At 42.8% G+C, this 13975-nt stretch overlaps 1 protein-coding gene across 6 annotated transcripts in view; it reads left to right on the top strand.

Annotated features, from left to right (window-relative positions):
• Positions 1-12356, top strand: part of uggt2 (UDP-glucose glycoprotein glucosyltransferase 2) — a 50181-nt gene extending 37825 nt beyond the window's left edge. For 3 of the 6 annotated variants that reach the window (XM_020054844.2, XM_020054842.2, XM_020054846.2), the window contains 12 exons: positions 804-888; positions 1016-1098; positions 1245-1328; positions 1429-1452; positions 3491-3595; positions 3765-3849; positions 4451-4633; positions 4785-4945; positions 9057-9171; positions 9320-9436; positions 10402-10576; positions 10813-12356. In XM_020054844.2, coding sequence (XP_019910403.2) covers positions 804-888; positions 1016-1098; positions 1245-1328; positions 1429-1452; positions 3491-3595; positions 3765-3849; positions 4451-4633; positions 4785-4945; positions 9057-9171; positions 9320-9436; positions 10402-10576; positions 10813-10835 — 1240 coding nt within the window. In that variant the 3' untranslated portion in view covers positions 10836-12356. The remainder of the gene's footprint in view (positions 1-803; positions 889-1015; positions 1099-1244; positions 1329-1428; positions 1453-3490; positions 3596-3764; positions 3850-4450; positions 4634-4784; positions 4946-9056; positions 9172-9319; positions 9437-10401; positions 10577-10812) is intronic. The other 3 variants (XM_020054843.2, XM_020054845.2, XM_010894863.3) reach the window with 3 other exon arrangements.
• Positions 12357-13975: the final 1619 nt, after the last annotated feature.

The raw sequence follows: 13975 nt of genomic DNA, 5'->3' as shown, positions 1-13975 counted from the left end.
AGACACTCTCCACTGGACATGGGTTGGGAGTCCTGAGTTGTCTTAAAACAATTACTGCTCAAGGCCACTGACTGGACAATCAATACCACAGGGGTTTCTTCATAAAGAAAGTGCCAATAGATAATATTGAAAGTGCGGCTGGAAAGTAATAACAGAATAAAGATAATGTGGAATGACAAACTTCATATGATCCCAGCACAGCCCTGGCAGAGTTCCCAGAAAAAGCCTGTTTGCGTGCATCGTTCCGTTGTGTCCCGTCTGCCCCGTTGCTGGTCTCCAATGTTTTCCTCTCACCATGTTTTCTTCATGAGCGTAACCTTTGTTGTCCTGTTGTTTTTTTTCCCCTTCCTCTGGGCTTAGGCTTTTTGAGTGGGAGGAGGACACTCATGCTGTTTGCTTCTTCTCAGTGACTGTAGCTCGTGGCCTACATGTGTATGGACACTGGTAGCAACTCCACAGAGAGAAGGTGTACAGGTGTCTGACCAGACAACGTATCACAAGCTAGCTACAGACATTATGGCTGTTTTACCTAGATAGCCCTGCTACAAACTATGTTATAGGAATCCATAACTAATCCATAAATATTTGAAGAAATCTACAACATAGCATTTTTTGGATTTGTAAAATTATGTTCCAGATTATGACTGCTACTAAGTTACTATGATTTTTAACTACGCAGATTTGCTACTTAGTTGAGTAAAAACTAATGTTACCTACCAAAGAAAAGGAGAAATGCAGTTCTGAGTATAATTTGTTATATCTCCTGAATTGTAATTATTTACACTAATCATTGGCTCTCACAGGCATGATGGGACTGATTCTCCAGCAGATTCTGGTGATGTTAAAGTCCTGTTGAACAGCTTCCACAGCAAGATCATCAAAGTCAGGGTATGTTCAGATAGCCACCCACGTAGTTCTACAACAGTCACAGTCCAAGACATTGCAGTTTCCGAGATATTCCACCATTTAGTATTTTCAGTGTGCATGTGTCTTATCCTAATCTCTCCCACTGCAGGTCCAGAAAAAGGCTGACAAAATGAACGAGGACCTCCTCACTGAAGCCACAGAGAACAAGGGGTTATGGGATTCAATTGCTAGGTAAGACTGCAGAGCTTTCTCACATACAACATATACCACAACGTTACGCAATTTGATGGTTACATCAACAGAATGATGGTGAGGGCGTTGATTGGCTCGGTGGGTCAGTCCACTGTGTAGGGTCACTGACGTTGCTGTGGTTTCAGCAGGAGAGATGGTGCCCTCGGAGCCAGACTGAGATATTACTCTGTAAGATCTAATGCCAAAAGAATGTGCTTCTGTAGACCTCGGTACGTGTGCGTGCGTGCGCGTTCGTGCTGTGTGTCGTGTTTCCACTGACACTCCCTAACTGTGTGATCTGTCTCCTCACCTAATGCTTGCTGTATGAAGTATTTGGAGCACTTTTGAGAAAAGGTAGGACGTGTGTTGTTGCAACCACTTAACCTGTCTATGACTTTGATTAGTGCAGCAGTGTGTGCTAAATGTTTGTTGCTTTCAGAGCTTAGTTTCTGGGTGGTAATTGTTTTTTTTGTATTTTTTTGTCACTGATTATTTTCTTTCAATCACTGTCAGATTGACTTATTCATTCTTCAACATACTTTTCCTATGACAATGATATGCTTTGACATAGTGAAACACTGCTAGGACTTTGAAACTGCCCACCAGTGGTGAATGAGTCCAGGATTTTTGGAGTCCACTCCCGAAATGCCAGAGTATGTGTACACACCCGAATTAACTGGGTAATTGATTATGCAAAGCTTTTGGAACCTTCGGACAATCTCTTAAATATCTCTGAGTATTCCAGAATAATCACCACGCTATTTCAGCTTCGCTAATAAGACAAAGACTTTAATTGCCGTTGACTCTTCACCTCTACTGCTGACATGGTAGACTGACATTGTTGTGTCTGTAGTATAAACGCAAATGCTGAGCGTCAAAGACCAGCTCAAGAGTTCCACAGTGGTTATGCTCAGGCTGTGGAAGGACAGACTGACTGACAGTTTTCTGAGGGCCAGGCCCTTCCAGAGGTCTGGATTATCTGGTGCATGTCGGCCAAACTGGCCCGCACCTGACTGATAAAGCTGCTTATCTGGGATCCCGCTGGATCGGAGCGCTGCAGATGGCATTATAGGGCTCTCACAATGGAGGCCGCTTCAACCCTCGCCCCTCCAGGCCTTCAGAAAGACAGGCTTAGTCAGGCCAGACACAAGGCTTCCTCCACACCACAACAGTGACTACCCAGCAGAAAGCTCCCTCGACCAGGGAGAGCAGCAGGATGTTGGTGGGGCAAGCAGTGAGGCGAGCTCTGGAGACAAAGCGTGGTAGAAAAGATGCAGGGTGTAGCCTTGCGATGTATTCGAAAGACTGGAGAAATCTCTGACCTAGCACTAAATAATTAGAAACTGAGCAAGGCAAGCAAACAGACAGACTATTATTGTTGGAGGGACACAGACAAGTTGGCTAGACTATTTAGAAAGGAGAGACATTTGTTTTCTACAGTATGGTTTGTGTGTGGGAGAGGGCAGTGAGAGAGAGACAGACTTCCTCTGCCTCTTAAATTCTATGCGCCGAAGCCTCTAGGCCTTGCTCTGCTCCGCTAAAGGAGTGTGGGAGGAGAGACACACTCTTCATCAGCAGTCTGTTCAAGAGAAGGACACACAATTTGACTGTAGACATGACTGCCCTAAGCATGGGCCCTGATTCGTTTCCACCAAGTCTTCCCTGCATGATTCAATGAGCTAAGACTTTTCCTGGTTTGATAAACACCTGTACATCTTCCTATTGTCTTACACGTAGTTCATAACATCTTAAACACACATTATCTTTTTTATTTTTTGTTTACATGATGACATTTTTAAATGCAGAGTATCTACTAAATATTGTCAGATCATTATTTTTGGTACATACTGAATTGGACCTGGATGCAGCAATTCTAGCTGGAGCTTCCGATCTTCTCCACTTCTCTGATCACATCAGAGTTGATCCAGTTAGTCAACACATATCAATCCCTGAAGGATTTGGCTCTTTCATGACAGATTCCAAAAGCAATATGCCATTAGCAGCCGAGTCTGGATAGACAGGACAAAGTGCTCTGGAGGTGTTGAGCGAGACAATTTACGTAATTAGCGTTTTTTTTATTTATCTGTGGAGCGAGGGGCCCTATAAATGTAACAGTGTCTCTCTGCTGAAATCAGTTGATTACTCTGGAGGAGAGCCAAGGGAAGAGCAGCAGCACTTTCTGCTGTAAAGACATCTAACAACTGATCAGCAAACACTACTCAAGTGTAAATATAAGTGATATATCGACAGCACTAGATGGACTTGTCTCTGAGGTTGTGGCTCCAGTAGGCTGTGGCAGCCTAGGCTGAGATATGGTGGTGTTTTGTCTGAGGTGGTCACTCAACACGCTACGTCACTCCAGCTGACGGAAAGCGCCTGCGGTCCTTTGTAGCCTCACAGGTGGCGGGTCCAGTTCGGAGGACGAGGACAAGAAGAGGGAGGACGTGCTCAACATCTTCTCCGTGGCCTCGGGCCATCTGTATGAGCGTTTCCTGAGGTGAGACGCCCAAGCGCGCGCACACGCCTAGCCAGATGGACACACTGTATGATGCTGGACTGGAGGCCCCACCACGTGCCTGTCATCTTCTATTAGCCCTCCCCCTCTAAGAATTCTTCCCTCCCGCTCTCCCTCCCCCTGGTCTTGTTCCTCTCCCTTCCGGTTCCAGGATAATGATGCTGTCTGTCCTCCAGCACACCAAAACCCCTGTCAAGTTTTGGTTCCTCAAGAATTACCTCTCCCCCTCCTTCAAGGTAAACGCCTCACAGCTTGACTCTACGCGAGCTTTCTGCCTTCATGCCTTGTCGTGATAACTTTCTCTTCGCTCCACTGCGACCCCTGGGAGAAATAGATTTGCTTGTGTGGAGGGATGAAAGGAACTGTGGGATGCCTTTTCCTTTGTGATTGTCCTCTTTTTATCTGTTCCTCCTCATACAGGGATGAGTCCATATACATGAACGCCCACTAAACTATATCATATGTATCTAAAATAGTCAAACGAGTCACTGGAAAGGGGGAGTATTAAAAAAAGGGTTTGGAATGTTTCACTTTTATGAAATATTTTATGAGATTTGAACTATTTTATGCCTCGAAGGCATTCAGCTTTGTCTTTGAAATGCGCTTTACCAAGTGCTCAGTGGCTATTTATATATTTAAATTGATCAAGTGTATCCTATTTCACAGAAATTCAAAGATTTTACAGAAGGATTCTAGCCAATTTCTCACCATAATTGTTTTCTTAGACCAGCACATATTGTTCGTTTTTGCATTAACCGGAAGAAGCACACCAATGTTTTATTTTTTCTGCAAGGCGCTATCTTTTTTTCCTCTGAGTATATGAGGCTGTGTGTTTAGGAGTCCATACCCTACATGGCAGAGACCTATGGTTTCCAATATGAGCTGGTCCACTATAAATGGCCCCGCTGGCTCCACCAGCAGACGGAGAAACAGAGGATAATCTGGGGCTACAAGATCCTCTTTCTGGATGTCCTATTTCCCCTGGCTGTGGACAAAATCATCTTTGTAGACGCTGACCAGGTAAATGTCTAGCGACAACAAAATATCGCTGTTATAGAACCAAACAAATGCTCATAATGTTAACATCTCACCCAGAGATGAACATACAGGATTTTTTTGCTCGGTTTGGCTATCCGTGGTGCTGACTGACTGTTGTTCTGTGTCCTTGCAGATAGTCAGGGCAGATCTAAAGGAACTGAGGGATTTGGATCTAGAGGGCGCCCCCTATGGGTATACTCCCTTCTGTGACAGCAGGAAGGAGATGGAGGGCTACCGCTTCTGGAAGACCGGTTATTGGGCCTCACATTTGGGAAACAGGAGATACCATATCAGGTAAATTCCTTCACAATATTGCAGTATACATTTTTGATTTTGATGCACTGTTTTGTCAGATAATGAGAATGTCCACCAGGAAACAGGACATTCATTTGTCTATTGCCTACTGCACTGTGCAAAACTCTTAGTCACCTGAAAGTCAAACTAAAGTTATTTATTTGGGTAGCAAGTATTTATATATGTGTGTGTGTGTGTATATACGCTCACCTAAAGGATTATTAGGAACACCTGTTCAATTTCTCATTAATGCAATTATCTAATCAACCAATCACATGGCAGTTGCTTCAATGCATTTAGGGGTGTGGTCCTGGTCAAGACAAACTCCTGAACTCCAAACTGAATGTCAGAATGGGAAAGAAAGGTGATTTAAGCAATTTTGAGCGTGGCATGGTTGTTGGTGCCAGACGGGCCGGTCTAAGTATTTCACAATGTGCTCAGTTACTGGGATTTTCACGCACAACCATTTCTAGGGTTTACAAAGAATGGTGTGAAAAGGGAAAAACATCCAGTATGCGGCAGTCCTGTGGGCGAAAATGCCTTGTTGATGCTAGAGGTCAGAGGAGAATGGGCCGACTGATTCAAGGTAATAGAAGAGCAACTTTGACTGAAATAACCACTCGTTACAACCGAGGTATGCAGCAAACCATTTGTGAAGCCACAACACGCACAACCTTGAGGCGGATGGGCTACAACAGCAGAAGACCCCACCGGGTACCACTCATCTCCACTACAAATAGGAAAAAGAGGCTACAATTTGCACAAGCTCACCAAATTTGACAGTTGAAGACTGGAAGAATGTTGCCTGGTCTGATGAGTCTGGATTTCTGTTATGACATTCAGATGGTAGAGTTAGAATTTGGCGTAAACAGAATGAGAACATGGATCCATCATGCCTTGTTACCAGTGTGCAGGCTGGTGGTGGTGGTGTAATGGTGTGGGGGATGTTTTCTTGGCACACTTTAGGCCCCTTAGTGCCAATTGGGCATCGTTTAAATGCCACGGCCTACCTGAGCATTGTTTCTGACCATGTCCATCCCTTTATGACCACCATGTACCCATCCTCTGATGGCTACTTCCAGCAGGATAATGCACCATGTCACAAAGCTCAAATCATTTCAAATTGGTTTCTTGAACATGACAATGAGTTCACTGTACTGAAATGGCCCCCACAGTCACCAGATCTCAACCCAATAGAGCATCTTTGGGATGTGGTGGAAGGGAGTTTCGTGCCCTGGATGTGCATCCCACAAATCTCCATCAACTGCAAGATGCTATCCTATCAATATGGGCCAACATTTCTAAAGAATGCTTTCAGCACCTTGTTGAATCAATGCCACGTAGAATTAAGGCAGTTCTGAAGGCAAAAGGGGGTCAAACACAGTATTAGTATGGTGTTCCTAATTATCCTTTAGGTGAGTATATATATGTGTGTGTGTGTATATGTATGCGTATATATATGTGTGTGTGTGTGTGTGTGTGTGTGTGTGTGTGTGTGTATATATGTATATATATGTATATATGTATATATATGTATATATGTATATATATGTATATATATGTATATGTGTGTATGTATATATATATGTGTGTATGTATATATATATGTGTATGTATGTATATATATATGTGTATGTATGTATATATATATGTGTATGTATGTATATATAAATTGTTCCTCACTCAAAACTGTCTTTTTCAACTTTTTGGTAAAGGAAAGAAAAAGGTGTAGTGGTCTCTTAATTTTTTCCTGAGCTGTATAAATGTGTATGTGTATTTAGTTTTACAAATAAACACTACTTACTATCCAGATATACACTGATCAGCCATAACATTATGACCACCTACCTAATATTGTGTAGGTCCCCCTTTTGCCGCCAAAACAGCCTTGACCCGTCGAGGCATGAACTCCACTAGAGCTCTGAAGGTGTGCTGTGGTATCTGGCACCAAGACATTAGCAGCAGATAATATAAGTTCTGTAAGTTGCGAGGTGGGGCCTCCATGGATCGGACTTTGTCCTGCACATCCCACAGATGCTCTATTGGATTGAGATCTGGGGAATTCTCAGGCCAACTCGTTGTTGTGTTCCTCAAACCATTCCTGAACCATTTTGCTTTGGGGCAGGGCACATCATCCTACTGAAAGAGGCCAATGCCGTTAGGGAATATCGTTGCCATGAAAGGGTGCACATGGTCTGCAACAATGCTTAGGTAGGTGGTATGTGTCAAAGTAACATCCACATGAATGGCAGGACCCAAGGTTTTCCAGCAGAACATTGCCCAAAGCATCACACCGCCTCTGCCGGCTTGTCTTCTTCCCATAGTGCATCCTGGTGCCATGTGTTCTCCAGGTTAGCGATGCACACGTACCCGGACATCCATGTGATTTAAAAGGAAACATGATTCATCAGACCAGACCACCTTCCATTGCTCCGTGATCCGGTTCTGATGTTCACATGCCCATTGTAGGCACTTTTGGTAGGGGTCACAGGGGTCAGCATGGGCACCCTGACTGGTCTGTGGCTACACAACCCCATACACAACAAAGTGCGATGCACTGGGTGTTCTGACACTTTTCTATCAGTACCAGCATTAACTTTTTCAGCATTTTGAGCTACAGTAGCTCGTCTGTTGGATGGGACCACACAGCCCCCCCCCCCCCCACACACACACATGTGCATCAGTGAGCCTTGGCCGCATATGACCCTGTCGCCGGTTCACCATTTTTCCTTCCTTGGACCACTTTTGATTGGTACTGACCACTGCAGACGGAGAACACCCCACAAGGGCTGCAGTTTTTCCTGCTTCTAACACATCAACTTTGAGGACAGAATGTTCACTTGCTGCCTAATATTTCCCGCCCACTGACAGGTGCCATGATAAGGAGATTATCAGTGTTATTCACTTCACATGTCAGTGGTAATAATGTTGTGGCTGATCGGTGTATGGCTTTAGTTCAACTTAGGTGCCTAAGCCTTTTACACAGTACTGTAGCAGGCAAGCATTCTTTGCTAAGTCTTACCCTCTTCACAGTTATGGTATCTTACTATAAATATTTTGTATTCTATATTATTGTATTCTAAGTTTATTTGCAGAACAAAAATACAGATTCAGGAAAATGTGTTCCCCCTCAATTTGTTCAGCAGAATATATGCATACATTTGAAAACATTAAAACTCCATATTTGACACTGACTCCTTTGAGTCCTCGATTGAGTCCTCAGTCTAGAACTATTCGTCAGTTATTCCCTGTCCTTTACCTAGAGTAATAACAAGGTTCTAAAATGGATATGTTTGTGAAAAAGATTCAGCACAAAAATACACAACCTTCCCTGATAAAACATTCATTTGATCTCTTACTCGCTCTTTGAACATGAATATTTCCATCACAACATACATCATCACCCCACTCTTTCTGCTTGGGGTCTTCATTGTTATGTTGTGTTATTCCTGGCACTCTCTGAGACATCCAGTATTTTTGTGGAACACCACATTACTTCCAGAAGTGAGAAAACATGTTTCTCTGAATATGTATGTCTCTGTATCCGCATTGTTGAGCTTTACATTAATAACTAAGCATGGTGGAAATGGAAAAAGTCTAGTGTGAAACCCACAGTATACCGGTTGTCGGTAGTGCATTGAGGCTGCTGGTCCGTCAACCAGCCAGCCAGCCATTCAACTAGCCAGCCCTGCTGAACTGATTAAGTTCCCCAGCTTTATAATCTGGGCCTGGGTCTACAGGCTAGGTTAGCTGGAACAAAGACCACCAGCAAATCAGGAAAACATGTTATTGGATTCCAGGCGGCTGTTAGCTCCAACGACAGCCAGGCGGTGAGGACGGGGTGTGAAATGAACCCAACCACTCGGCTCACAGAAATGCTGGCAAATTCTCCTGGATGAGTCAAACTGACACATGATATGTGATGGGAGTCGTGCCACATTAAGTCCATGGCACCTTCGGGAATGTTAACATGCTATAGTACATAGACTTAGAAGTCTGGATGACTTGTGCATTTATCTTCCCTTTATGATCGCAGCATATCCCCGTGGGAGGGTTTGACATTTCAGAGTACATTGACTGTTTTAAAACCACCTCCTCTCTCGGTGTGCAGTGCTCTGTATGTGGTGGATCTGAAGAAGTTCAGGAAGATAGCCGCCGGAGACAGACTGCGCGGCCAGTACCAAGCCCTGAGCCAGGACCCCAACAGCCTATCGAACCTGGACCAGGTGAGACTGACGCACAACTCTGTGAACGGTCAACCATTATCACGATGGAGAAATCTGAATGCCTGTCAGGGAAACAAATTGCTCCTTTGTGTCAAGTAGTGAAGAAAAGCATAATGCTTGATTTCAATTTGTCTTTCTTGGTATCCAGGATCTGCCCAACAACATGATCCACCAGGTGGCCATCAAATCCCTGCCTCAGGAGTGGCTGTGGTGTGAGACATGGTGCGACAATGCCTCCAAGACCACCGCCAAGACCATAGACCTGGTGAGGCTATTTTCTGTCTGACAGTCTGAGTGGCTCAGGAACCACGTCTAATTGTTATGCCAGACATCCTTTTTACTGATAGAAACATCTCTCTACAGCACCACCCCATCACAGCAGCCGTGAAATACCGTTCTCAGTTTTCGTTACAAGAATAATCCGAGCTGATATTTGCCTGCTAACACAGTCACAAATACAGGTCTCATTTACACTTTCACCTCTGGTGCTGGCAGCTCCAAAAAGCGGTAATTTATTTTCCTACCTGAAGGTTAATAGAGTCTAGGTCAGGTGATATGTTTTCATACAGTGACTGTAGCCTGTCTTGGAGTGGTGTGATTAGTTACAACATGGCAGAGGCATTGAGACCATCGCTGTGAGTTGCACTGAGAGACGGCAGTCAATTCAGCACAATCTTGTAAATCTTACAAGTGCTAACAGTGCTTTTTCTCTTGTGGAAGGGCGGTTAATAATATCCTTAGTGTGCATTATAATTTAGTACAGAACCTATGGGGGAGGGGGGGAGGGGGGGTGGGGGCTGTGTTCTTCTCACTTTTAGGCTTCATAAATTCTGTCATCCATCCAGTAATGGTATTGTGTCCTGCATTTATCCACTACAAATTATCTCATCTGATGTAAGCCTTCACGATGATGTTAGAACATAGGAAATTGGTGTTATTTCTCCCATCTCCTAAACTAATTACAAGTATAGTGATGTATTGTCTGTGGAAATATATGACAGGCTCACGGTGACTGAAAACACTTTTCTGACCCAGGGACCGTGAACCACGGACACATGAGACAGAGACTAATGCCACTTTAATGGAGCAGGAAATGTGATCAGCTTTAAACCGTGACTGAAGACAGACAGTGGGGGGAAATGGGCCAGGGGTTGTTGTGTTGTGAGGATATTCTTTTGTTCTGGTGGAAGGAGACATGACTGATGTGTCGGTCGGCTTTATCTGCTGCAGTGCAATAACCCAAAGACCAAGGAGCCCAAACTGTCGGCGGCCGTGAGGATCGTGCCTGAGTGGGTGGACTACGACAACGAGATTAAGCAGTTACTGACGAACGTCCAGAAGCGGAAAGAGGAAGCAACACAGATTCAGACCCAGGCGCATTCACTGTCCTCTCCTGAGAAGACAGGTCAGCATACAGACAGAAAATTCACTCAGTTTCTAGTCCCCTCATAGCTGCTTGGTAAAGTAGATATGTCTCTGAGCATATCAATACAGCATTATTGTAAAGGTATCATTTAAATTTGCCTCAGCGTTATTGCCTTTTCATTTTACTGACAGTTGCCCCAAACAGAACTGTGTCCTGACGGATCTAAACTGAAGCAGCTAACAGCAAGTCATGTTTCACCCTTGTTTATCTTACAGGCAACCAACGTGATGAACTCTAGCACCTGCCCAAGAGGACAGAGGCATAGCTATTTGCACCTAATTCTCATGTGACGCTTGAAGACTATAACTGCACAAAGAATATGTACATTTTCCACAATCTGACTTAGCCAAGAAGTATTAAGCCACCCTTTGGAAAAGACAGAGGGGCATACCAGAAAATATTATTAGTTTTTTTACGATTTTGTATACGTTTTCTATCCAGAGTACTATCTTCGGAAAGAAACCGTGCGATGTATTCTTCCTGTGGTATGATATGTAGTTCATAGTACTTAGCATCATGGTGTTACGTAAGGAACGAAAAGGGTAAGAGTAGGTCAAGGTTTGTGTAACCCATTTGCAATCTGTAACAGAAAAGAAAAAGAATTGCACTGATACTGTATGCAAAGAATTGTTAAAAAAAAAGCTGACTTTAGGCTCTCTGTGCTCTGTGAAAGCTGGAATCGTTAATTGGTGAAACCACCACATACATTTAAGGTACAATAACAAAGACGTTACTGCAAACAAGAATGTTTTTTCTCCCTCTGACATCATGGAATGAGCGATAGAACAGCAGAATAAGTGGGCTACTGCAATTGTTTTTTCCATGCTATTCGAGGCTCTTAATCTCTTTTTCACCAATGAAATCAATAGCAAAGGCCCTAAGGTAAACAATGGCTATAATGCTGGTTGGATTTTTAGGATCAGCTAACATTTATATGTTAATTTGAGATCATTCTTAGCATTATTGAGCACCACACCAGAGCATCTAAATTGCCCAATAATACATTTGACTCAAATGCCCCAAAGACATTTAAAATTGACACTAGGAGAACATCTTACCAAAATGTTTAGAGTTGATTTATTGCATTACATGCTGACAGTTGTAAGACAGAGCTCACCAAGCTCATATCTGTGCATTGTGGACTGTATAGGGGCTGTAGCCTACACTACACACAATGTGGTCAGAGGCCTCAATGTTCTGAGTCCTTGACCAAACATTTCAAATGTATGCCAAGTGATGGAGTACTGCAAAGGATTTGTTACTAAATAGGAAACCCCTTTGTCGTTATCACTGAGAGTAAGAAATAGGTTTGACATTTGCAAACAAACATCCCAATAAGGTACAACGTATTACTTACTTTATCACTGTTTATATACCATAGCCAATCTTGTATTTATGTCGGCCAGTTTGTTTAATTGTAGAAATCGGAAGCATATCAGCAATTTTCTCAGGAATTAACTAGGTGATGCATTGTCGGAACACTATAATGGTTACTTTTCTTTTCAACTGACAGAAAGTAACATGTACTAAAAGGCTCTGCTTTTCAACCCACTGTGTCAAATGAAGGGTTTTTCCTTTTGTCTTTTGTCATTTCAGTAATTGCCATTTTTCTTGTCACTGTCATTTCAGGTGTGAAAGTCTTACTAAAGACATCATTATATATTTAAAATAACATTGTTTCAGTGTGATTGATGAAGATGTACGCTGGCAGAGGTATAAAACATCCGTATTGAGTGAATATAAGTGAATTTTAACATTATTACACTGTTGTACATCACTAACCTTGTATTATTCTGATATTTCAAACAGTCAACAGTTATCACAATTCATACTGCACTAATACAGTGCATTCTCCAAGTGGTATATTCATGTATTATTGGTCAGTAAGAAGACCTGGTGCTGACCTCTGTCATAATCTTTTCCACTTTCTGATTGTGCCCAGATTTGTAGAGGTATACAGTAAAAAAGACACATTGTGATCTGATTATCAAATGTTGTGAAAAAATATATAAAAGCGTAAACAGACAAAATAATAATGCAAAAGAACAAAACACAAGAACATTTGTTTTTACTGCAGTAATTCTGAATTGCAATAATAATGCAGAAATGCAATGTTATCAGTTAATGCACTTTTACTTTTAACAATTGCTATTTTAGGGTAAAGGCAGTATGACCTTATTATATGTCACCAGACCCGGAGCCACGAGGTCACAAGAGGGGGCTTAGCGCCCTCAGTTGTATTTTCTGCCCCCCCTCCCACCAGTTCATGTTTTTAAACCCCTACAGTATCAGAAAATAGCCAAAAAAACTGATTAGCCCCCTCACCATTTTTAACAGCCCCCTTATTTACTTTGTCCTAGCGCCGGCCCTGGATGTCACTATTAAAATATGCCACATTGGAAACTGTATTTTGCAGCTCATGTTTAGTGTTATGATGTCATTGATGGGCTACATGCCTATTGATTTAGCAGACATTGTCTGCTAATGTTTGGACAGAGACTCATCCAACTAGTCTGTGATTTGCCAACATATAGCCTAACCAACTGATGCCTCTGCCACACCCCTTTCAGCTCCATACTCTAATGTTGTTTTAGTATTTACCATGCCTTACTTTGAGTTGCCACTGCCTCCGGCTTGACCCACATCCTCCTGGGGTTTGCCTAGGCGTGGACAGGTCAGGGTTGTGAGGGTAGCTTGAGAGTGAAGTCAGCAGCAGCACGACATTGGGTGTAGTGGAACATTTCTAAGGAAAATGTGCTATGATCATTTCTTACATGAATTGTAGAAAATATTGTCTTATGGCTGAATGGGTTCTTATGCATGAAATGTGTTTGGGTGAGTGTGACACCAATGCAGTTTGTACGGGCAGATTCCTCAGAACTGACGACTCAACTTGTGAAAAACCTGACAACCTGATTGACCAGTGTAGGTTTTAGTGTTTCAGTTAATACACTTGCCCTCCCATGTCGGGCAGCTTTCTAAGGAGCTCTTCTGTAACACCAAGCTGACTACCAGTCTAGGTTTGAGCCTTGTCTTTTCCGCTAGCTACCTGACAAATGGCTGGGAAGCCCAATGGGTGACACAAATTGACCAGCATTGTCCAGGAATTGGGGAGGCATCTACAGCACTGAATCTCTTGGTCTCTTGCTCCAGGCAGCTATAAAGGAGGTGGTAGTGTGAGTGTTGAACAACGTGACATTCTGATTAGAGGAATAGTACTGAAAAAGCAAATGCCTGATGTTTGATGATTAAAACAATATTACAACTATTTATAACAGTCTATAATAGCTTAAATTAAAAAAGTACATTAAGTTGTTAAATATCACATTTTTAAATAACAAAATGGGTTCACAGACCAATAAGAAAAAATATGTGAAC

This window comes from Esox lucius, chromosome 16 (genome assembly GCF_011004845.1).
Source record: "Esox lucius isolate fEsoLuc1 chromosome 16, fEsoLuc1.pri, whole genome shotgun sequence".
In the NCBI taxonomy this organism is placed as follows: domain Eukaryota; kingdom Metazoa; phylum Chordata; class Actinopteri; order Esociformes; family Esocidae; genus Esox; species Esox lucius.
Note: the sequence above shows the minus strand (reverse complement) of the source record. Positions and strands in the feature narration are given on the sequence as shown.